Source organism: Vipera ursinii (assembly GCF_947247035.1).
Source record: "Vipera ursinii genome assembly, chromosome: 3".
Lineage (NCBI taxonomy): Eukaryota > Metazoa > Chordata > Lepidosauria > Squamata > Viperidae > Vipera > Vipera ursinii.
The window spans coordinates 188,051,931-188,076,927 of record NC_139516.1 but is presented as its reverse complement, the minus strand read 5'-3'; the positions used below and the strand labels follow the sequence as shown (position 1 = coordinate 188,076,927).

General features: G+C 36.5%; 1 protein-coding gene across 4 annotated transcripts; it reads right to left on the bottom strand.

Moving 5' to 3' along the window:
* Window positions 1-12: 12 nt before the first annotated feature.
* On the bottom strand, window positions 13-24,997 carry INTS8 (integrator complex subunit 8). Of its 4 annotated transcripts, XM_083358417.1 has the most exons (28): window positions 24,905-24,997; window positions 22,103-22,286; window positions 21,528-21,702; window positions 21,004-21,144; window positions 20,440-20,511; window positions 19,699-19,750; window positions 18,518-18,700; window positions 17,669-17,776; window positions 17,095-17,244; window positions 16,468-16,568; window positions 14,918-15,059; window positions 14,226-14,296; window positions 13,657-13,832; window positions 11,236-11,369; window positions 11,044-11,154; window positions 10,390-10,591; window positions 9,616-9,737; window positions 8,229-8,413; window positions 7,085-7,118; window positions 6,203-6,259; window positions 6,036-6,097; window positions 3,240-3,358; window positions 2,480-2,583; window positions 1,189-1,239; window positions 949-1,022; window positions 808-872; window positions 407-450; window positions 13-232 (listed from the first exon to the last, which is right to left on the bottom strand). In XM_083358417.1, exons 2-28 carry the CDS (start codon window positions 22,230-22,232, stop codon window positions 116-118), a joined length of 2,982 nt encoding a protein of 993 aa, XP_083214543.1. In that variant the 5' UTR covers window positions 22,233-22,286; window positions 24,905-24,997; the 3' UTR covers window positions 13-115. The 4 variants fall into 4 exon arrangements, with proteins under 4 accessions (XP_083214543.1, XP_083214545.1, XP_083214544.1 ...); XM_083358419.1 differs by lacking the exon at window positions 808-872; XM_083358418.1 differs by lacking the exon at window positions 20,440-20,511.

Here is a 24,997-nt window from a genome sequence, read left to right as displayed (position 1 = left end):
AATACCACACAGTATGTTTATAAATATGTATTATAAAAATTCTCATGTTAAATAAAGTGTTGAAATATCTTGCAACGAACACTTTTCTTTTCATATTGGAAAGGAAAATAAGTTTCTAAAAGTAAAGCTTTGCCATTGCTTGAAGAAACTTCTTTTTTCGTCTTTGAGCAGCAAGCTGTAGTACTTCTTCTGGGTTGCTAGAATTCAGTTCCGTCTGCCCAATAGCTTTAATCTATGTGTCCAAAAAAAAAAAAGGCCATGTTAGTAATAAGTTTTTATTTACATTTAAAACTATTTTGTCAATTGGGGAAAAGGGTGATTTTTTTTAATGTAATGGTTTCACACACAGACCACTGCAGTATCTTCTTAGAAATTCCTTTCAATATATGAAACTGTAAGAACTTACTGCTATCTGTTTCTTGTCTGTTTCACCTCGCTTGTGATGAAGATCTGAAACACCATTTAGGAAACTATAGTACAGTCATCTAAATTCTTAAGACGTAAGATTATCTGTATAGCAGTTTAACATTCTTTATCTTAGCTTTGCACTCTGTTATAAGAAACAGTTTCCTTGCACCTTCTGTGAGCCTAACTCTTCCTCATTGGCATAATGAGCCAGGTCAAGGTCCTAATCTTTTAAAACATTGCTATTTTTAAATGAGAAAGGATTTCCTTATTTTGCGCTATCTCCCTGCGTCACCTCTTATTATAAATGCAGTTACTATTACCAATTTAAATAATAGCCAATTACTAAAGCCATTCTGGTTGCAAATCAATCCCATGTAGCTTTTTAGAATAAAAGGATACATGTCAAGTATTCCAAGATGGTAATATCCCATATATAGTCATAATAAGAATCCATAGCATCATGGCTGAAAAACAGGACTTCAGTTATTTTATGCCACTAGTGTATAGTTACATAGCAATTGAAAAAAAAACCTTGTTTACCTGTTTTGTTCCTGAAGTGCTTTAAATGCAGTTTTATAATCTACCTCTCGAAGGAACTGGCACAAAATTGCCACCTGGAAGAACAAAGATTTCCTAATATATATCTTGTCATGAAGTTGTTATGTCACGATTATACAATAATTAACACAACATTCTAGATGAGTGCAGTATAGGCTTGTTTTTTTGGTAGAATTTCCCTCTGCAGTTTTCCCAGTTAATAGATGGATACATATTCTTTACCTGTGTATGGCAATTGAGCAGAGAACAGCATTTTATCATTCGTTTAATCACCTACAGAGAAATATGCAAATTAAAGAAAATCTACAATTTATCCTTTACCTGATATAGCTACCTATATGGAATACAATTAATACAAGTCATATTTCTACTTCACTATTACTAGCATAAGCAAAACAAAACTTTTAGAGACCAAATACTTCTCCTAATGTTCCACTCACTTAGCTTCATTACCTAGGCTTCTATTTTGGTTAGAATTAGATAGAGTGAGGGGAAAAAATATTTGATCCCCTGCTGATTTTGTACATTTGCCCACTGACAAAGAAATGATCAGTCTATAATTTTAATGGTAGGTTTATTTTAACAGTGAGAGACAGAATAACAACTACCATTAAAATTATAGACTGATTATTTCTTTGTCAGTGGGCAAACGTACAAAATCAGCAGGAGATCAAATATTTTTTTTATCTCACTGTAGTTGGCTTCTGGAACTGCCAAAAGCCTTGAAGGATCCTCTGCAACACATCTGAAATGACAGCTTAATGTTGCTGGGACTAAAAGGCTCAAGATGACAGAAAGATACACTGTACAGTGCCAGGTCGCTAAATATTAAGCCTTCTAATTAATTTCCAATATTTGCTGAGTTTATTATGGAATATTAGAAATCAAAGCCTGGAATACATTCAAGAGAAATGTTGAAAGAGAAATGCCTGCCCTATAGAACATTCCTAGAACAGGTATTTCTCTGCAGCTCAGATTAACCCTAGAGGGGAAAGGACCTACCTGCCCCAGCATGGAATAGCCAACAGGCACTGGGCAGGTCTTGTTCTCCCATCAATCCCGATTGTGCTACCAACAGGCAACAAAGTAGGTCAGATCTGATGCACCCTGAACCTGGCCGGTTGCTCTCAAGCTGAAGCTGCTATTATAGGACCAATACAACTAAGGTGATTTAAGGATGTCTTACACATGGGCTGGAAGTGAAATAAAGATGGGAAAAACTATGGTGGGAGGAAGAGAAGTGTTCATACTGTAATTTTGGTATATATGGGGAAAGGTCACGGAATGAGCAATTCCAAATAATCCATGCACTTTATTCTAAGTTCATAGCAGTAGGATAGAGGATAAAAAATGTCAGGTAAAATGAGTTCAAAATGCCCATGTTTAGAATGCTGAACTTTAATCAGTGGATCCACTTTAATACTAAGCTTGTATTATAGAGCAGCCCAGGTCATCAGAGACCTCTATACATCTATATATTCCTTATATACTGCTACATAATCTTATCACTCACCTGATCAGTGTATACATCAGGTGGTACCATCTTAGTAAAGAAATCTGAGCACACGGCTCCTGCCTGAAGATAGTAGTGAAGTGCAGCAGAGTATTGATTAGTTGCTATATTGGAGACAGAGAAGCAAAGACAGTTAATGATGTCATCTAGTGGCCATATTCACGTGTAACCCAAAGTTAGCATTTCTAAAATCAAGATTCGTTAAATAATCCACAATGACCCGATTCATGCATGATATGGCTCATCATGCTAACCCCAAGATGTATCACATAACAGCTTAACATTTGTTGTGAATTAGGCCAGGTTTTTTCAAGTTAATCTGAATACTATACTGTCCTCTCTACACATACGGTCTGAATAGGATGGACAAATTAAGGTAAAATATCCTGAAAAAAGACAAAGAAATAAAGTTTTCAGCCCTGACCTCAAAGTGACAGTCCTTGCACCAAAATGTTGTGGCACCTACCCTTTGGAACACCATCTCTCCCAGGGATTAGATTGGCCCAATCATGCCAGCCTTTCAGAAGGGGCTGAAAATGTAATTGGGTTTCCAGGCATGGAGACTGGACTGACAGTTGAGAGTCTGAGAAATGCTTATTTTAACTTGCCTGGCTGGGGTTTGTTTTTTTTTTACTTTGGCTGCTGATTGTACACTTTATTTTGTTGTTGCTTTTAAGGTATTGTTAGCCACCCAGAGCCACTACAATGAGAGGACCAGGCATATATATAAATAGACAGAAGCAGGTTTAACTCTACTTACCAAAATAAATATCTGCCTGAGTGATTAACCAGAAATGATTGTTTGAATTTATAGTGAGGGCATAGTTGACTAGTTCTTTGACAGTGAGAGCTACTGCTTCATAATCTACTGACTGAAAACTGAAACGAGAAAACATAATTATTAGTAATTGTATTTAAAAGTATGATGTAGTTAAAATCTGCTTCAATGAAAGTATTATTTAAATATGTACTCCTCCACACCCATTAAGTGATGTTACACACAAAGGACAGAGTTGTAGACAAAAGTCTGCACCTCCACTACTACATACATAACTTCCTTTTCTGCTTTCTGTTGGTTATAGGAATAAGTATCATTACAATCTAAATGTATCAATGACAGCCCCACCGAGATAGAAAAAGTTTCTGTTAATCTTAAATGATCTATTTTATCAAAGAAATTGCTTACTCTCCTTATCAAAATCACAACCAATATTATGGAGCCCTCTCTACCTGTTCAGATTCGGCTATACACCCATTGCAAACTTTTCATTCTCATTCTCTCATTGGGAATATACATGTCAACAGCCATTTTGCTGTTACATGGCATCCAAATTTAAGAGAGCTTCTCTATGAAGTTGTTGACTTTTCTTCTGCATTATATGCAGTGCCACGGAAACCAGGAGATTCAAGCAGTTCAAAGAAGTATAAAGATTGCAAGCTTAAGATCTCTACAAAAATCTGATCTACTAAAAATCAAGGGAAATGAGCAGGAATAAGAGAGCATTATGGCTTAAATCAGTCCAGGAGAAGATATTTCCTATTGTCCATGCTTTTTAACTTCTCTGCTTGCTACTGTTAAATATTTAATTCCAAACATCCTTAAGCTAATCTAAGATTTAAACTTTGCTTTACCACCCCTCAGAAAGTGAAGAGGAACTAAAGAGCCTCTTGTTGTGAGTGAAGAAGGAGAGTGCAAAAGTTGGGTTGAAACTAAACATTAAGAAAACCAAGATTATGGCATCCGGCCCTCTCAATTCCTGGCAAATAGATGGGGAAGAAATGGAGATAGTGACAGATTTTATTTTCCTGGGTTCCAAGATCACCACAGAAGGGGACTGCAGCCAAGAAATTAAAAGACGCTCCTGGGGAGGAAAGCCATGGCAAATCTAGACACCACACTAAAAAGCAGAGACATCACCCTGCCAACAAAAGTGCATATAGTCAAGGCTATGGTCTTCCCAGTTGCAATGTATGGCTGTGAAAGTTGGGACCATAAAAAAGGCTGAGCGCCAAAGAATTGAGGCCTTTGAACTTTGGTGCTGGAGAAGACTCCTGTGAGTCCCCTGGACTGCAAGGCGATCAAACCGGTCAGTCCTAGAGGAGATCAACCCTGACTGCTCTTTAGAAGGCCAGATCCTGAAGTTGAAATTCAAATATTTTGGCCACCTTATTCAAGGTCTTGGTTATGATCTTTAAGTCCTTACATGGCATGGGTCCGGGTTATCTCGGGGACCACCTGCTGCCGGCGTCAACTCCCCTCCGCCCTGTGCGTTCCCACAGAGAGGGCCTCCTCAGGGTGCCTCCAGTCAGGGAATGCCGACTGGTGGCCCCCAGGGGGAGAGCCTTCTCTGTGGGCGCCCCGGCATTATGGAACCAACTGCCGGTGGAGCTCCGGATGGCATCAGACCTCCGAACCTTCCGTTGCGGTCTGAAGACCCATTTATTTGAATTAGCTGGTCTGGCCTGATGGGGGATTATGGGTTTTAAATTGTTGTTTTAGAATGGTATTATTGTTTTAATTTGGGCATTGGTTTAATCTTTTTTTAACTTTTGTATCGTTATTTATATATGCCCTGTGAACCGCCCTGAGTCCCCAGGGAGAAGGGCGGTATATAAATTAAATAAAACCTTAAACCTTAAAACCTTATTAGAAGGAAGGACTCACTGGAGAAGAGCCTAATGCTGGGAAAGGTTGAGGGCAAGAGAAGAAGGGGACGACAGAGAATGAGGTGGCTGGATGGAGTCACTGAAGCAGTAGGCGTGAGCCTAAATGGACTCCAGAAGATGGTAGAGAACAGGAAGGCCTGGAGGAACGTTGTCCATGGGGTCGTGATGGGTCAGACACGACTTCGCAACCAACAACAACTTACCACCCCTAAGAACTTATTAGTATCTTATTTTCACAAAAAATGTAGTATAATGTAAGTTTTCTTTTGATCCTCTGCTAGAGATGAGAACATGTTGTCTCAAATGCTGCATTTAAGACAGAGCAGGTTGGAATTTTCTTTTCACTTTGTTCCACCCTCTCACACATCTGCATACCAAGGTATACCCCATTAATCCCACCTGTTCCCAAATTTCATTGTGTGGGAACAGCCTGCAGAGTTCTGAATACTTTCCCTATTCTCAGCTTGAGGTTTATACGTTAAAATAGCCATGTATTTTATTTTGATCTTAAAACAGTATGCTTCACTGGAATATTCCAAATTTTCTAGCCTGTATCAAGTTTTTTCTCAAGAGAGGAACAACTCTGCCTTGCACTTGCAGGCAAGTTTTGTTCTGAAGTGTAAACAAAAGAGCAGGTTTAGTCTAATTTCAAAACAAAGTTCTTAGAATCCAGGTACTTTGTCTTGAGCTTGGAGCACTCAAAAAAGGCTGTTTTGAGCCCAAAATTCTGCGTAATCACATTTTCAGCATCAGATTTAATACTGGATGGAACGTGACCAATAGAGGTTTACATGGGGCTCTGAGCTAAGAAATAACCTGTACAGATTCGAAGAAACAGAAATACATTTCATTGTATTTATAAATGGAGTTGGATAAACAAATTCCTTACCTAGGAATAGATGATGACCAAATGGAAATATACTCTGCTGTGATATTATTTACAATGAGTTCCTAAAAAAGAAAATATATAGATATACATACAGTCAGGATAAAATAAGTAAGAGAATTCAGACAGCAAAGCGGATGATTTATGATAAAAGAGAATACAGCACTTACGTGAGTGTTATGAAGCTTGACAAACAAGGATAATATTGTTGTTAAAACCAGAGGCTCCTATGAGAACATTGAGAAAACATGAGCTGATATAAAATCACAGCCTTTTCCCATGAAATTCAAATTTTCTAGGCAGATTTTTGCCATACAGGTAGTTATTTAACAACATGTTCTGTGATCATTTCAAGTTATGATGGTGCCGAGTAAGACAACCAGTCCCTGTGATTACCATTTGTGACCTTCGTTGCAAAGCTTCTAACCAACGAAATCAGTGAAGCAAACGGAGGATTGCAAATGTTGTGCCTAACTATAGTGCAATACACTTAACAGTAACCCAAACTACATGATGTTGCATTTTGGATGTCACTTAGCAACAGAGTTGCCAGGCCCAATTACCATTGTTAAATAAGGACTACCTATATTTACTTAAGTTTACAGTGGTTTTATCTTCATGTCCTACTAGAGTACTGGTGGATAACAATGACCTTAAAAGTGATCTTAGAAATAATACCATGTACAATCTGCTGGGATCCTTTTCACAGAAGTTTTTTAAATCACTTTTCACATTTCTCAAATCTGCAGACAAGTTAAAATAACCATATTTTAAAATATTTTGTATTAACTCCTCAACACTAAAAACTATGTTCTTTGGTAGGCCATAATTTATGAAAACAGACTTAAATCCCAGTCCTGTCACTTAGCAATATCACAATATATTCCTTTTGTTAATATGTTAAAATAAAATAAAACAAAAAACAGGCAAAGCTTTGCTCACATCATTGTAGTCGCCACTGACTTTTCTGATCACACCCAGGAGGCATCCCTGTTCAGTAGAAACAGGCTTTTATGTTTTAACACATTTACAATCTTTAACTCCAAACTCACCCGCAACTTTTTGAGGAACGATAATAATTCATTCCTAAAAAGAAAATGTTTGTTTAATATACTGATTTAATATTAATTAGTTTTATGACTTTTTTCCTATAAAAATGAGAAAATGTAAAATTTTAATACAAATCTGATCAATATTTGGAATTCCAAAAAGAGCAGCAACAATAAAACATTCCCAGACAGTAAGGAAAAATGGCAGGACCAGACAATAAGCATAAAACATACCAAAAATATTGAAATATCTTCAGTTTCTATCGAGAATGTCCTTAACGGTAGTTCATGCCCCCATCTTCAACCTAGATTTCAATTTTTCTCTTCTCTTCCAAAAGCAGCCACCATTCTGCAGACTGCTTATTTCACCCTGCCTTTGTCATTTTTATGTACGCTCTTCAGAAAAATTCTCCAGAACATGCCTATCTATGTCTCTTATCAGCTGCCTTGTTTTGGCTCCAATCTTTTTAGTGCTCATCACCTGTGTTTGTTATTTGTGGAAAAATGCCATTGTTGCTGGAATCATTCTGCTTACAATGTACAATCAGGATCATTATTACGTAAATATGGTACAAACAATGTATTTATTTTTTATACTGCGTAGAACTTACCCACAACCATTTTTCTACTTAACAGGCTTTTATTTTATTCTAAAGAAGAATAAAGTAAAGGTAAAGGTTCCCCCGCACATGCGTGCTAGTCGTTTCCGACTCTAGGGGCCGGTGCTCATCTCCGTTTCAAAGCCGAAGAGCCAGCGCTTATCCGAGGACGTCTCCGTGGTCATGTGGCCGCCATGACTAGACGCTAAAGGCGCACAGAACGCTGTTACCTTCCCACCGCAGTGGTCCCTATTTTTCTACTTGCATTTTTACGTGCTTTCGAACTGCTAGGTTGGCAGAAGCTGGGACGAGTAACAGGCGCTCACTCTGTTACGTGGCACTCAGGATTCGACCTGCCAAACTGCCGACCTTCTGATCGACAAGCTCAGCGTCCTAACCCACTGAGCCACCACATCCCTTCTAAAGAAGGATAAGCAGAAGTAAATTAGATACTTTTGGGAAATTTAATTACAAGCAAGATCATTCCATTACATGTAGAATATCATGACTACAACATCTAGGCATATAAGAAAATTACAGCAGTTTACCTGTATATGATGCCTAATGTTGATTCTCTCTGCTTTATTAAACTCACTCTGCCATCATTCCCTCGTTTATGTTGGTTGGATACACTGCAGATTTGTACAACAATCTCCCAAAGGTCTGTGGCTGCCCACCTGCCCTCTTTTGGTCCAGGAAGATCTTTACTTGTGGCAGCCAAAAGCTGCCCTAACTAAGTAAAAAAGAAGAAAGTCTTTGAATGCATAAATGTTATCTGTTCCAGCAATCTATCCCTATTGGAAATTAGTATTATCCAAGTTAATACTAAAATCATTAGCCAAAAATGTGCAGGATACTGTAAACAAATATATGGATCTAGATTATTTTCCAGAAACACGATGGTTGTCATCATAGTACAGATATTTCTGAAATTCAGAAATTCAAATGCAGTTAAGGGCCTGAATAGTTAAATAAATAGTCTAAAGCCCCCAATACATCTCAACTACGTAGAACTAACTACATATAGAGTTTTCTCGCCTCACTAATTTTGGACTATTGTATTATTTTTATAAAACTAAAATAATTATGAGTTTCAGCTATGCAAGATTATATTAACATATATATATAAAGGTAAAAGTAAAGGTTTCTCCTGCCCAGTTGCGTCTGACTCTAGAGGGGGGTGCTTATTTCCATTTCTTAGTGGAGTCAGGATTGTCCAAGAAAGGTTCCATGATCAAGTGGCCAGCATGACTATACGCCGAAGCGCATGAAATGCTGTTACTTTCCCACCGAAGCGGTACCTATTTATCTACTTGCATTTACATGCTTTTGAATTTCTAGGTGGGCAAGAGCTGGGACAAGTAACAGGAACTCATCCTGTCGCGTGGCACTTGGGTCTTGAAGCGTGACTGCCAGCTAACAATCTCAGCATCTTTAACTGCTGAGCCATCAAACCCCCTAGATGTATATACATGATGTTATATATCTGATGTTATATGATACAAGCGATGTATTATTTCTACCACAGAACCAATTGTGAATGAACACAGAGGAATGTTATTTGTAAATGCAAATATTTTACCAAACAGTGTAGAAATCATTACAGACAGTACATAAAAAGCAAGCACTCTGGGAAAACAAGTTATAGGGATGCATAATATTTGGATCCGAAGTGGGCAAGAGTGCTTTCAATCTGGCACAGGCTCCTCTCCATCTGTGAGATGACTACTTCTAGTCAGCTACTGTGTGAATCTACACAGAAAAAGTGCAGTTTCTTTTAAGATACTGGTGATAGCCTAGATCTGAAGTACCACTGCCCACTTTGGATCGGACTACTGAATACTGCTACTAGATTACACCTTAATATACAGAGCAAACACGTTGCAACTGTTCAGGATTCCTCATTTTAGTAATCAATACAAAACTATGCCTTACCTTCACATAAGGATTAGCCTGTACCAACGAATGTGGAACTTGCATAGTTAAGTACTCATTCTCCTGCCAGTTTAACAAAAAGGCAACACATTCCTCTGCTACAACTTGTCGAAGAGGAATATCTACAGTGGATTTTGAAACAGAAACTGATCAGATGGTTTCCTACAAAAATTACATCGTAGAAAATTGAGGGAAATTAGCAGGCTTATGAAAACTTCCTTGCTTTCAAGAGAACCTTATGGTCTATGAAATGGGAAATAGGGATGACAATGAAGAAAGTGCCAAGACACAATACGTGGGTCAGGGAAGTAACATCAGTTGTCTTTGTGGCTCATGAGCCATAAACAGGGTTGTCTAAAATTTACAATTCTATGTATGGGTGACCGTTAATCAACATTAATTCAGCATTGCAACAGGCCACCAGACAAAAATGCAATTGTAGAAAGAACTATAACCACTGATAGTAATACAATTTCCAACCATTATCATACTTAAATACTGATAACTCTTAATAGGGCCAGTTTAGTCTAGTGGTTAAGATACCTAGAAATCAGGAGACCGTGAGTTCTAGTTCCGCCTTAGGCCAGCTAGATAACTTGGCCAGTCACTCATTCTCAGCCCAACCTATCTCAAAGGGTTGTTGTTGGGAGGAAAATAGAAGTTTGCCCCCTTGAGTTATTTACAAAAAAAAATTAATAAAGGGGGGGGATAAAAACAAATAAACTCTTGCCCAAGATGGAAATCTTGCCATGTACTTAACCTGAATATTCTTACCGGGCACCCTCATTTCTAAGTATCCTCGAACTCTGCTGATCAAGTCAGAAGGAGGTCGTTCTCCAGAAAGTCCAGCTCCTGCTTCATGGGTATAAATGTCGAGAAGTAGTATTTCGTTCAACATAACTTGGCGCAACTTCGGAGAAAACTCAGTCACAAGTTCAAGACAAGCAGCAAAAAGTTGCTCAGCATGGACAAAATCCTGCAAACAAACAGCAAGAGTTTGTTTGTTGTCTTGTCACATTTACAAATGTTAGCAATGCTATTATAGCGGAAGACAGGTGCTTTTGGCATTTTACATTTAGCTTTTCTACTTATTACAGTTCACAGAAATTTAATTCTGAATTTCTCTTGAATTCAAAAGGGGTTTGATAAGTCATATTTCTTTCTTAGCATGGGCTGATATATTTTAAAAATGCAAACCAACAACTACTGAACTAAGAAATGAGACATGAGAAAAATATGTGAAATAAGCAGTAATTTTTAAAATATAACATCACACTATAGAGACCTATGGTTTGTACATACATATAAGGTTGTACATTTTGCATAAACCATATTTCAATTATAATTCAAAATACTATAATGGCATTTTAATTAGAATGCAATTATTCTTTGAGGCCTTTCAGAATAGCAATAAGAAGTCTTTCTCACCTTAATTGTACTGCAATGTAGTCCTTTTGCCATCAAGATGTAGACCAAATCTCTAGTCAAATTATCTTTAATTCCTAGGATAACAATGCCGTAAACATTTGGAACTTCCCACTAGAAAAAATATACATATATTTATATTTTTATATAATTTTAACCATGTATCATTACATTCTTCACCTTTAAATAAACTACCTTATTAGAAACTGTCCAGAACTGACGTTCAGCTGTCATACCATGCAACTCAATTAAAATCTGGCGGATTCTCCAAGGATCCAGTGATAAAATAAGCTGATGCTCCAATTGACCAATATTCACACTTGCTGAAGCTGGAAAAAAAATAATGTATTTATTGCCGAGCAATTTATACCTAAGTAATCATTAACTTTAATAATGGACAAGATCCATTCAAAAATGAGATAGCTTAATCTTTTCATTATATCCAGCTGAAAGTAGTGTAAAAGTAGTAGTGTAGAAAGTAGTGTAATTAAATAAAACATTATATTTACTGTCTGAAGGCAGGAGGAAGGCAGAGAACGTATTTTGTATGTACATGTTCTTACAACATATTGCTTTTGAAAAACTAATTAAATTGATAGTGAACTTGTCAGAGTATACACATAATTATATGTAAGCCCTTGTTGATTGGACGCTCTTTGCTTTTAAACTGCCAGAGGCTGCTGGGAAAAGCTACAATACTGTGAGTTAAGAAGAAGGTGGGTGGAGGAGCAAAGTAGCTTTGCTTTTAAACTGCCAGACCAAAGGAACGCTGTAGATATAATTTACTTGGACTTCAGTAAGGCATTTGATAGAGTAGATCACAACCTACTACTTGATAAGATAGAAAAATGTGGGTTAGACAGCATCACCACAAGATGGATTTGTAGTTGGCTGACAGGCCGTACTCAGCATGTGGTCCTCAATGGAACTGCAACTACATGGAAGGAAGTGTGTAGTGGGGAGCCCCAGGGCTCTGTTCTGGGCCCAGTGCTCTTCAACATCTTCATCAACGATTTGGACGAGGGGATAGATGGGGAACTTATCAAATTTGCAGATGACACCAAGCTGGCAGGAATAGCCAATACTCCAGAAGATAGGCTTAAGATACAGGAGGATCTGGATAGACTTGAACACTGGGTGCTATCTAACTAAATGAAATTCAGTGGTGAAAAAAGTAAGGTTCTACATTTAGGCAAGAAAAACCAAATGCACAGGTATAGTATAGGTGGTACCTTGCTCAATAGCAGTAACTGTGAGAGGGATCTCGGAGTCCTAGTGGACAATCACTTCAATATGAGCCAGCAGTGTGCTGCAGCTGCCAAAAAAGCCAACGCAATGCTAGGCTGCATTAACAGAGGGATAGAATCAAGATCACGTGAAGTACTAATACCACTTTACAAGGTATTAGTATGGTAAGGCCATACTTGGAATACTGGACCCAGTTTTGGTCACCACAATGTAAAAAAGATGTTGAGACTCTAGAAAGAGTACAGAGAAGAGCAACAAAGATGACTGGGGGACTGGAGGCTAAAACATATAGGGAACGGTTGCTGGAATTGGGCATGTGTACTTTAACGAAGAGAAGGGTGAGGGGTGATATGACAGCAGTGTTCCAATATCTCAGGGGCTGCCACAAAGAAGAGGGAGTCACGCTATTCTCCAAAGCACCTGAAAGCAGGACAAGAAGCAATGGATGGAAACTAATCAAGGAGAGAAGCAACCTAGATCTAAGGAGAAACTTCGTGACAGTTAGAACAATTAACCAGTGGAACAACCTGCCTCCAGAAGCGGTGAATGCTCCAACACTGGAAGTTTTTAAGAAGAGATTGGACAGCCATTTGTCTGAAATGGTATAGGGTTTCCTGCCTGAGCAGGGGATTGGACTAGATGATCTCCAATGTCCCCTTCTTCTTCTTCTATTATTATTATTATTATTATTATTATTATTATTATTATTATTATTATTATTATTATTATTTATTGCTGTTGTTGTTGTTTTGTTGTTATTGTTGTTATTGTTGTTGTTGTTGTTGTTATTATTATTATTATTATTATTATTGTATAAGCATATTTATCACATGTATCCTGCTTCTCAAAACAGGATAATGGTTTGCTAATGGTCTTAGAGAAATATATCAGAGCACGGAGCAACACTATCCTCTTTCTTATCTTAGAGGATTCCCAGTCTCTCCCTATGCCTTTTCCAATTGACCCAAATAAAAACATATCATCTAGTTATCATGATGAAAAATAAGGAATAAAAACAAGTTATATAACAGCCTTTTCAAGTCCAAAAGCACTGCCCTGATTTATATACTGGTCCTCCTGATAACAGCAGGGAAAACAAGCAGAAAGGCACCTCATTGTTGCAATAGCTATAAATTTAGGTGCTCCTCTCAAGTGCTTGCTCACAAGGGAATTGCACCCATTGTTCTCAACTACAGACATATTGATTAATCATGGCCAATAGAAATTTGTATAATTAGGTAACTGTTAAAAAAACATGTCAATGCAACAAGCTGCATTAGCTAACTATAGTCAAAATATTCTTACTATACTTCTTTATTCCACCATTAAAAAAGTTGTGAATAATTTAAGGGAAGTAGGGGAAATAACCTGGAATATCATAAAATGAAGTTATCAGCTTAGTGCCTAAGTTGACTCGAAGTGACCTCTTCCTCATCTGATCAATGAGCAGTTTTCGTTCATCATCTTTCAATAAAGCTATGAACAGCTCATGGGAGGAAATCATGAAGACAAATTGGAGATCTTCCAAACCCAGACATAGATTCCTACACAGAATTAAGAACAAATATTTGTGGAAAGAGAAGTGACAAGATTGTTGAGTTAATAACACTTAAGAAATTCATCTATCAATGAATTCTTAATGCAGATATCTTACAATGAATCACACTTCCAATTCAATCATATCATTTCCTCAGATTATGCTACTGGTAGCTGCCTGGTTGTAGGAAAAGAAGTAGCTGTTTTAATAAGCTGCATGTAATAAGATGCATGTGAGTACATTTTTCCCCTTCAAAAACAAAAGTCCTCTGTAGTTTTCTTATATGATTCTTTCTTCAGAAGCACGAGATTACGTTTCACAATTTACCATCCAAAAATGGGTAAAAAACGATATTACTGTTCAATTTTTAACATAGTATAAATTCTTATTACACACTTACTTTAGAAAATAAGCCATTTTTCTTTTTGAAGATTCTGATGCATTTTCTACATGTACTGATTTTGAACACACCTAAGAAGTTTAAATTTGAATAATTAAATCTCAAGAAAAATCCAGTAAACTCATTAGAAAAACAGTGTATGCATTTTTCTTTTGCACATAGTTTATAGCAATATCATTACATAGTTATCTTTCGAATGAAGCTATCATTTTCTCTACCTAGTTTTAGTTTTAACAGTTTTAACAATTACAAATTAGAACAGCGACATACAGTATATAGGCCCTAGAACAGCAAAGGATTTTAAAAATGCTTATTCTATATGAAGAATCAGAGGAAGGAGAAAGGTCTCATTTCACATAACGCAGCAGTATGTTTCTTTCATCCTGTGGAATTTTGTTTGTTTACGAGTATAACTTGCTTAAAACATCTATTACCTATGTTGATAATCCTCACCAATAATTAACCAAAACCAGATGCAACAAGTATAGAAAAAGCCACTTGACAATGAGTTAGGAGCTCATAAATAGGAAACATGCCAAGTTAGAGATATATAACAAAAATCCACCTTAAAAGAAATAGCAGACTTGTCTTCAGATTTATTAAACTGGAGACATGAATAATGAAATATAGATACAGATACATGTATGTGTGTATGTATATATAGTTAAATCTAAAATTGAGAATATTTTTACCTCAAGGAGAAAATCTATTTTTTCTTTGGTAGGTCTAAGAAGCATCTGGGTAAACTGGACGCCAACTGGCCGACCCTGCATCACATCACAAACACTGTTGCATGCACAAACCTTGAAATATATTTCATCAAGAACTTCATCTCTGTGTAAAATAAAAAATAAACTAAGACAAATTGGCACACAAAAAGCTTATACCTAAAAGACCAATTCAAGGTATTGTTTTATATTCTAGTATAACAGTCAAATTTTAAAAAATACGAATCCCAGGCATATTTACTTAAAGTATAAAATCTTTGAACACCGGGATGGATAAAAAACAGTCGTTTATTGCTAAAAGATCATAATAAGCAATAAAAAGTAACTGTTTAAAGCATATCTACCTAATCTAAGCTTTTGCTGGTTCTCTGCCAGTGTCATTAGAGAAAGCATTGAAGGTTTGAAAAACCGTTGGTAAGCCTGTTTGGTTCCGCGCTCTGCTCATTGGCCGTGTGATGGACCTTGCTCTAGCCAATTTTGATTGTTCTCACTGTCTCTCATCGCTTCCCTTGCAATCTGGTCTCACTGTACCCTTTTTAAAAATTTCTCCTCCCTATCTGTTTTGGTTTGACTACCTTAACTGACCTTGTTTTCTTTTGCTGTTCCTCATCCAATGTCATAGCTGTTGGTATTTGTATTTCCTTGTTCTCTGTGTCCTGCTTTTCTACCCTCCTTGCCTGTGATTGGCCATTCTGTGCTATGCCTGGGTTTCCCTCTTGACTCCCTTCTATGATTTCTGCAAACAGCTCCCCGCTCTGATTCAGAAATCATGCAGAAATTGCAAACAATTTCTGCAAACATCTCTCTTGGCAAACATTCACTCCTTGCAACAAACTCCCTGCTACTTACTCTCTTTTTACTGACTTCTTAACACTTCTCCACTTTCCCACCTTTAGTAAATGCTTTACCACAGTATACAAATTCAGATACTTGCTCTAGTATTTGCCATTTATGAACAACGTGAAGCCATTCTTTCCATTTTCCTTGGGAGACAACAATATATCATAATCTGCATTTAGCAAAAGTTCTTGACAATGTTATCTAAATACTGCTTTCTTGATTGGGAGCCCACGTTTACTAAAATGGTATTATGTATCACTCAGTATACAATTCAAAATAGATACTGATATTTTTCAGCACTTTTCACATAAAAAGTTCTTCCACAGTTATATTCTGGTTTGGGCAGTTCTGTTTCTAAGAATTCTGATTTTTACAGTGATGAGTTTTGTATTCTTTCAGATTTGGAAAACCTGTATTAAAATCACAAAATATTTTTTAAACTTAAGGAGTCTTGGTCATCAAGCCCTTGTGATATACCATTCCACCTAACAATCAGTGCAACATATTAATACACGGAACTGAGACAAAATTGTCCAGTTCCAAGGTTTGTTACTAAGATTGAACCAGACAACTCAAAGGCAGAGGTTGCTCAGAAATCTATCTACTCTGCCAAGCTTGACAACTAATTAATAGATGGGTGTCAGAGTGGTTCTCTCCTTCAATTTATGCCTCACCCTTGTTGAGCCTTCTGGGAGAGCTGCCTTAACACCGACTGTCTGAACTGAATTGGTAAGGTGGGCATTCGGTTGTCTTCAAGAAAAATCTTCACCAGTTCCTAAAACAGAAACATAGGAACTACTTGCATGTTTTAATTCAAAATGCATGCACTTCAACTTCAGCACTGTGAAGCAGCATAAAGTTGGGTTTCATATGGAAACAAAAGCTTTACACCACCAATTCACTGGGTGGTGTGGAGCTGTCATTGTTGTTTAGCCTAAAAAACATCACAGATTTATTGTGAGGACGGACCACTGCTCTAAATTTCTTGCAAGAAAGATAGTCCAGAAACTGAATCAGTAACACTGATGAGAAGCTGACTAATGTTAAGCAATCAACAGAACCTATGTTCAGCCCTTCAATACTACTTTGGAACGACTTCCAGAAATAAGTAACCCGCCTTCTTTGAATAGCACAAGCAAATGGCTAAAGATTTTACAATAAAAATACAGTATCTATTTCAAGGGTCAAGATATTTAAATGCGTTTAATAGCCCTGAGTTTAGGAACACATGACTTCACGTGACTTAACGGCAGAGACATAATGATATCTTAATAACAACAAGAGCATTGCATGTTGTTTACCTGGTAATTGCCAGATCTTAAGCAGCTATGAATTTGACTGTAGGGAGTTGATGGTTGTGAACTACTGTCAGAAGGTGCAAGAACTCCACAGGCTTGACAGTAACCAGCTAGCCTTTTTTCATCTATCATGCAATGAAGTGATGAGCCAATCTAGAAATACAATGTTATCAAAGTTATAAAAATGTAGTAAACACTTCCAACATTTTATTCAAGGCAAACACCTTTAACAGAGACTTATTTATCACATTATGATAATTTTCCAAGAATTATTACGATTTTGTTATTGTTGTTGCCAGTATTTATTTACCATCCTTTTTAAAAAAAATATGCCAGGTCAATTTACAACACAGTATAACTTTATTATATAAAAATTTAAAACATCCTATTTAAAAAAAGAAACATCACCACAATAATGGCAAGATTACTGGCTGAAGTTGAACAAATGTCTTTATCTTCTAATAATTTGAGTATCAACCAGTTTTATGAATATTCTTAAAATTTGCAACGAAGCTTCTAGATGGGTTTCCATTTTCTGTAAAAACAGATTTCATTTGCTATTTAACTTGTTACTCACCTTTGAAATCAATTCCTTGGTTCTAAAAAATTTATCTCTGGCATTCCTATATAAATCAAAGTTTGTGGAACCCTGCTGGAAATAGATGGCCCCTAAATCATAGCATACCTGAAACAGAACAAAATAAATTATAGCAGGACTTTTTAATCCCTTTTGGAATACTTCGAAGTAATTCTAAAGCAACAATTAAATGCAGAGAGACAAAATCCCTGCACTACACACTGTATTAAAGAGGTGCTTTCCTTCTCTTTCCAAACATTTGCAAATCAAGCATCCTTGAAACAATACAACTGTAAAACTGAATATTCTTCATGTTTTCAAAATACTGGAAAGCTACACTGAATATAGAATGTCAAGGTTGGCTGATGACACCATGAATTGTTTCAAAATGAATTTCATTTTATGAATCCATATTTAAAGATAGTCCTCAACTTACAACAATTACAACTGGAATTTTAAATGCTAAGTAATGAGGTTTTTAAACAAGTCATTTTACAACCATTTTTACTATGGTTGTTAAATGAATCATGTGGACATTAAGTGAACCATGCAGCTATTAAGCAAATCATGAGGTCATTAAGCAAATCTGGCTTCCACAATTGACTTTGATTATTAGAAGCTGGCTGGGAAGGTCACAAATCTTACTTAGGGTGACTGCAAGATGCTGCAACTATTGTAAATGCAAACTGGTTGCCAAATACCCTATTTAGTGACAGGTGTAGAGGACAGCTCATAAATCACTTTTTCCAAGTCTGTCATTAAATTAAAACTACTGTTACACAAATGTCATAAGTTGAGGACTACCTGTATATTCCACCAACATCATTGTCAGATAAAACATCAACCTACTTGGCATTGCATTTCTTCAGTGCTAATACTTAATCCGGCTGTAGAACTCTCTGTCTCTCCATTAACCATACCAGGTTCCATAGCTAGAAGATCTAGCGTCCGTATTGTGTGAATGTAAAGATCCTTGTTTAACTTTAGTGCTCCTTCTAACACCAGAATGGAATCAGCAGCCTGCTCTTTTAGCTGGAACAACCAGGAGGAATGTAAATGTTGAATTATTAGCAGCTGTTTTGATTACTTAAGATAAATATGTATTTCTCTAGTTCAAACTACATCAAATTTCACACTAACAAATGTCAATCATTCCCCTTTCAAAGATCTCACATATTTAGTTATCATCACATAATAACCATTTAATATTCTCAGAGCTCAGAATGAGAAAGCTACAGTAAGTCTTCACCCTGTAATTGGATGGAAAGGAAAGTCTCTTTATAATGAAAATTTACTTTTTGTAATGATTTTTGTTTACAGATATTTATAAAGCAGTTCCTATGTATCAAGTATAGGTAACCAAATATCCTACAACATCCACAATGTCTTGCCAAAGAGAAGAACACCTGGTTGCTAAGATTGCAATAGATGTATTTATGAATTATTTTAAATCTTTCCCGGTTAGGAATATGATTTAAAGATAAACAGATCAACTTGGTCTTATGAACAAGAAAATATAATTGTATTTCTCTGAAATTCAAGAGGTAAGCAATTATTTCTATCACCACTAATAGGATTCAGATTTCTGCATAGCAATTTGAATGATGCATACTACAACTTCTGTACCCCTATTGTTTTCACTATTTTGCCCTTGGGCGAGTGTATAAAATAGATCCCCCCCTCTATTAATACTAATCAGATAGACATGCTGGAATAAACTGCAACTAGTTTGTGACCTGTTTCCTTGCAAAACATCCTTATTCTATCTTATTATGTGATTCTTCCCTATTGTACGATTTAAGTCAAAAGGCTAAGAGTATAATACATTCTTTCCTGAAATAATTTTCTCATATAAACTTCAAAATTCAACATATCCAATGGAACTGAAGTTAGAAATAAGATGCTCCAGTTTTCACAGTACAGATATCAAATGCCATTTTTATATGAGAAAGGACTTAACTTTAGCACTTCTCTTGATTAATTGTATCAACTAACTTCTAATTGTGGACAATTTAATGAAAAGCTCTTACCACTTTCAAAATGTTATCTGTGACTTCCTTTTCTTGTTGGAACTGATTCATACTAAACAAAAAAGGCAAAAGCAATTGTGGGTTATTATTCAATGCAATATCAAGTTATTATGCTATTTAGATTTCCAGTATACCTCGTGTGTTCAGCACACAACGGGTACAGTTTGGTCTAGTAGTTAAAGCATCAGGAGATGGTGATTTCTAATTCCACCTTAGGCACAAAGGCAGTTGGGAGATGTTGCGCCAGTCATTCTCTTCCAGCCCTAGGAAGAGGCAGAGAAAACCATTTCCAGAATCTTGCCAAGAGAACTGCAGGGACTTTCTAGGCCAGGGGTAGGCAACCTGGGCTCTTTTATGACTCATGGACTTCAACTCAGGAATTCTAGGCAGTCACCAGGGGTCAACACTGACTCAAATGCACAAATGGATGCATAAATAAATAAGCAACAAAATAGGCTTTTCCTCACATTTTTTAAAAATAAACCGCATTTCAAGATTGAAAACTGAATCATTTAAGGTTTAAGCTATCTGAATAATTTTGCCTAAAATTGTATTTGTTCTAAAAGAATCAGAATTATTTTATATAAATGTGCTATAGTCAGGGATTTTGTCTTCTTTCCACTAAAAATCTTTTAATACACACTTTAAGTATCAAACAAGTTTTACACTATTTTGCTCATGTGCCTCATTGAAAATTGGATCTTGATTTAGGTTTAGGCTAAAACAGATGGACAGACTTACACATTCAACTGAGGTGGACCAGGTTTTGCTAGTCTGACAGGAAAACTACTATTGACTATGGTTCGGATAGCCCTATTAAAAAAACACACAAAACTGTTAGCACTGAATAGTGAATTATTCTGATACCAGCATTATTTATTGGGGCTTATTTTAAAAATTAAAGCTAGGGCAAATATAATAGCAAAACGTACTGGAAATATTGATTTCACTGATTCTTCAGTCTTCTAGCTGAGATCACATAGAAATAAAACAGGGCTTAACTTCAGTTTATCAAATTTTTAAGTTGTCATTTTAATGAATCAGGATCTGTAATCAATTGATGCTCCAAACAATTTCATAGGAAGAGACATTGGAAACCAGCTACCCAATTCACAGCTTATTCCTTTGCCAGGCTAAAACAACATGCAAAAGTAATTACTCATTTATATGTACGACAGCTAATCAAAAAGAAAAAAAATGCTATCTAGTGTGCACATATCACTTATAAACCTCACAAGCAGAATAGGATTTATTTGACCTTAACATTTCCTTCTAGTAAGAGTATTCAAGAAAATAAAATCTTACCATCTATTGTAGAGCAATATAGCCATTGCAGTGGTTGGAGGTAAACAGGCAAGGTCCATATCTATGTGTTTAGTTCCAGGAGGAACCTTACTGATGCACAGCAATTCATTTAATAGCATGTTCAATACAGGAACAGATAAACTAAAAGACAAAAAAAAAAAACAACTGAAAGTACATAGATCAGCTCTTAATTTTGTTACAGGATATCACCAAACAAAAACCATTAAGGTTCCAATGCAGTCTTTTTGCTATTTTTACTGCACATCTAACCTGCAAGCTGGAAACCAGAATAGCAAACACATTTCCCAGCTGTTTTCCTATGCGGGTACAAACTGCATCATAACTTACTTTTCTGATTATTCATCATGATTACCAGTGATCAATCTGTCTTGAGATTGAATTTTTAGTTTATGTGACGTTGAAATGGAAACTTCAAAATACTGCTTATTTAAGCAATGTGGAAAATTAATACTTTTTACTGACAATTATCTGTAAACAATCTTATCCAAGAAATCAGCTAATACCTCTTCTCCAGTACATCCAAATTCCACTTTAAATGTGCAGCAACTTTTAGAGCAAGTAATTTTAAAATGCGATTTCTCTTATTATCAGGGGGAGGCTGAACTTGATTCTGTTCATTGACTAAAGGCTTGGAAGCCTGCTCCAAAAACTGAACAATTAGTTGGACTGGTGAAGGATCTGAAAGAAAAAAAAGGTTTAAAATATGCACTGTATATTAAAATATCACCTAGGGAGAAGCAAATAAATGAAAAATAAACAAGCTACTTTTAAAGAAGCATATCATTGGTTTTACTGTCATTTCCTGTATCAGTCATATTCAAGCGTAAATATGTATTTATTTTTGTGTATACTAGTACACATAAAAAATCCAAATACATTATGTGATGTGGACCTTGAATAAGATTTAAGTACAGTGCAAGTAAGGATCAGCAAAAACCTACTACTACTTTTGCTTCATCATCGGATAAAAGAATCTACAAAATTTAATAACACCCACAGAAAATGCAATCACACGCCTTCATCCTCTGCAATAATGAATGAAAATAAAGTTTCAGCTTTGAACAACAGCATTATTTACCTGGAGAAGCCTTTTTCAGGTGTTTCTCCAATAGAGACTCTTCTAGCAGGAATTCAAACCAGGAAGTCTGAGGGGGGGTGCAGGGTCGGCTAGATGTGGCTGCCTCCCGATCAACAGCTTCTACACTCATCTTCCTTTCTTGAATTCCTTTGGATTTCTTTGAGCAATCCTTTGAGCATGGACCCTGATTTAGAAACAACATGGATTATTATATCAGAGCATAATTGCTTTACAAGATATAAAAATTTAATTGCAGGCCTTTTCATTCAGACTGGATTTTACAGTCCAAATATGACAAATTGGGATCTTAGGGAGAAGGGCGGTATACAAATCAAATAAATAAATAAATCTTGTATCTAGAGAAACTTTTCATCAAAATTACAAGTCAGAATTTTCATAACAAATTGAACTGTTGGAAATAGTGCCCCAGCTTCCTTGGCAATCTTTTTTCCATCTTTCTTTTTGGTGAATGTTAAGAATGAGCTCTTGTTGCGGGTGAAGAAGGAGAGTGCAAAACTTGGGTTGAAACTAAACATTAAGAAAACCAAGATCATGGCATCTGGCCCTCTCAATTCCTGGCAAATAGATGGGGAAGAAATGGAGATAGTGACAGATTTTATTTTCCTGGGCTCCAAGATCACTGCAGATGGGGACTGTAGCCAAGAAATTAAAAGACGCTTGCTCCTTGGGAGGAAAGCCATGGCAAATCTAGACAGCACACTAAAAAGCAGAGACATCACCCTGTCAACAAAAGTGCGTATAGTCAAGGCTATGGTCTTCCCAGTTGCAATGTATGGCAGTGAAATCTGGACCATAAGAAAGGCTGAGCGCCAAAGAATTGAAGCCTTTGAACTATGGTGCTGGAGAAGACTCCTGCGAGTTCCTTGGACTGCAAGGCAATCAAACCGGTCAGTCCTAGAGGAGATCAACCCTGACTGCTCTTTAGAAGGCCAGATCCTGAAGCTAAAACTCAAATACTTTGGCCACCTAATGAGAAGGAAGAACTCACTGGAGAAGAGCCTAATGCTGGGAAAGATTGAGGGCAATAGAAGGGGTCGACAGAGAATGAGGTGGCTGGATGGAGTCACTGAAGCAGTAGGCGTGAGCCTAGATGGACTCCAGAAGATGGTAGAGGACAGGAAGGCCTGGAGGAACATTGTCCATAGGGTCGCGATGGGTCGGACATGACTTCGCAACTAACAACAACAAAGAATGAGCTCAAGAAAAAATAGAATACAGATTACTCAGTCAAAAAACAAATTCCAAAAAGTGATTAAAGTGAACGGAAGGAAAAAGGGAAAAAAATCATATAATATAAAAATAATACAAAACTATCATTTATTATAAATCTAGACCATATTGCTACACATTTTACTAAAGATATTTTAAAAATTGATAGGAAACACATCTCTTGAATTCTGTTAGCTATCTATATAGAATAATTTTCACTATCAAAACCCAGACTTGACAAGCCAAACTCTTCATAAAATACTAATTCCATAATTTATGAATATAATCCAGCATTACATAATGTACACACACACACACACACACACACACACACACACACACACACTATTATATTTTCACCAAGTTATGTTAACATATATAATTATTTGAAGCCAAAAAAAGACCATGGATAGATATGATCAAATCATAAGAGACCCGTAACATGAACACAGGGCATCTGATATCCAATTTTTTAAAACATTATTTGAGGAGTCAAATAATCACTAATTATGATGAATTAACTTCATTCCTAGATTTATGTTTGTGTGCTCAGTGTTCATTCCAGCACTGCCTGAATTAATCCCTACAATTTTTGTACCAAGGTTTTCACAAATGGCTTGCCATTCCCTTCTTCCAAGGGTTGAGAGATTGATTGGCCCAAAGTTACTCAGATGGCTTCATAGCTAAGGTGAGATTAAAACTCAGTCTTCTAGTTTCTAACCTGATGCCTTCACCACTATATTAAACTGATCCCCCAGATAATTAGAAGTGTATTTTACATTTCTTAAAATTTGGATCCATCATTTTTCCAAAATCAGATATTCCAATTTCTCATTTCTCCATATATAGTTGCAATATTAAGCTCTATTCCTTTCAGTTTTGTGTAAAATGGGATCGATTTTATTTCAAATATCTTACCAGTCTTCTTTGCTAAACACTTCATATACACAGTACCCAATACATATTTTCTCTTAAGCAAAAGCCAGATTTGATCCAACCAAAAATGAGGCTATTTTGGGAGACTGGAGGCAGAACTCCAGAAGAAAATAAGTAAGGTGCAGAAGAAAAAGAACTACCAACATTCTCCTCCTGAAGTGGAATTTTGAGGAAATTAGGTATTTCCAAGTAACAATTGAATCAAAAAGGGCATCTGATTTAGGGATAGCCTATTCTAGAGGAACAGCAAAGGGACATATCTGCACTAATTTTAATATTTACTTTATATCTCTGTATAATTTATGTTAGTGTATTTTTCTAGCAATTTGAACATAGCGTCTTCCGGAGTGCTGAAATGCTTAAGATTTACTTTTATGTGCTCAATTGTTGCACTCGCAGAAAAAGCCAAGCATGAGAGAATTCGGGAAGTTGAAGTCGAAGCATCTTAAACTGGCCCAGTGTGAAAAAACACTGATTGAAATACACGAAATGCCCCATTATTTCAGAGCCACGGCCCGCCCCATTAGAAGACCTGGTTCTCCTTGTTTAGGTGAAAGCAAATCCCTTGTTATGCACGTAGTTCACCTACTCAAACACACAAAACAGATAAGAAAAGTCGTTTTTTTCCCCCCTCACCTTTTCTGCACCTTGATCCTCTCGCAGACGGGCCCCCCAACTGCGAGCGCCCTACCACCCATCAACCAAAATGGACGACGCCTTCCCCGTCCC

Bases quoted from the DNA above. Each gene is read 5' to 3' on its own strand.
- INTS8 (XM_083358417.1), bottom strand. From the start codon at position 22,232: ATGAGTGTAGAAGCTGTTGATCGGGAGGCAGCCACATCTAGCCGACCC. The intron at 10,592-11,043 runs GTGAGAAAGACT...GTTTGTTTGCAG, and splicing joins TACATTGCAGTACAATTAAG to GATTTTGTCCATGCTGAGCA. The intron at 2,584-3,239 runs GTAAGTAGAGTT...TCTCCAATATAG, and splicing joins TCAGGCAGATATTTATTTTG to CAACTAATCAATACTCTGCT.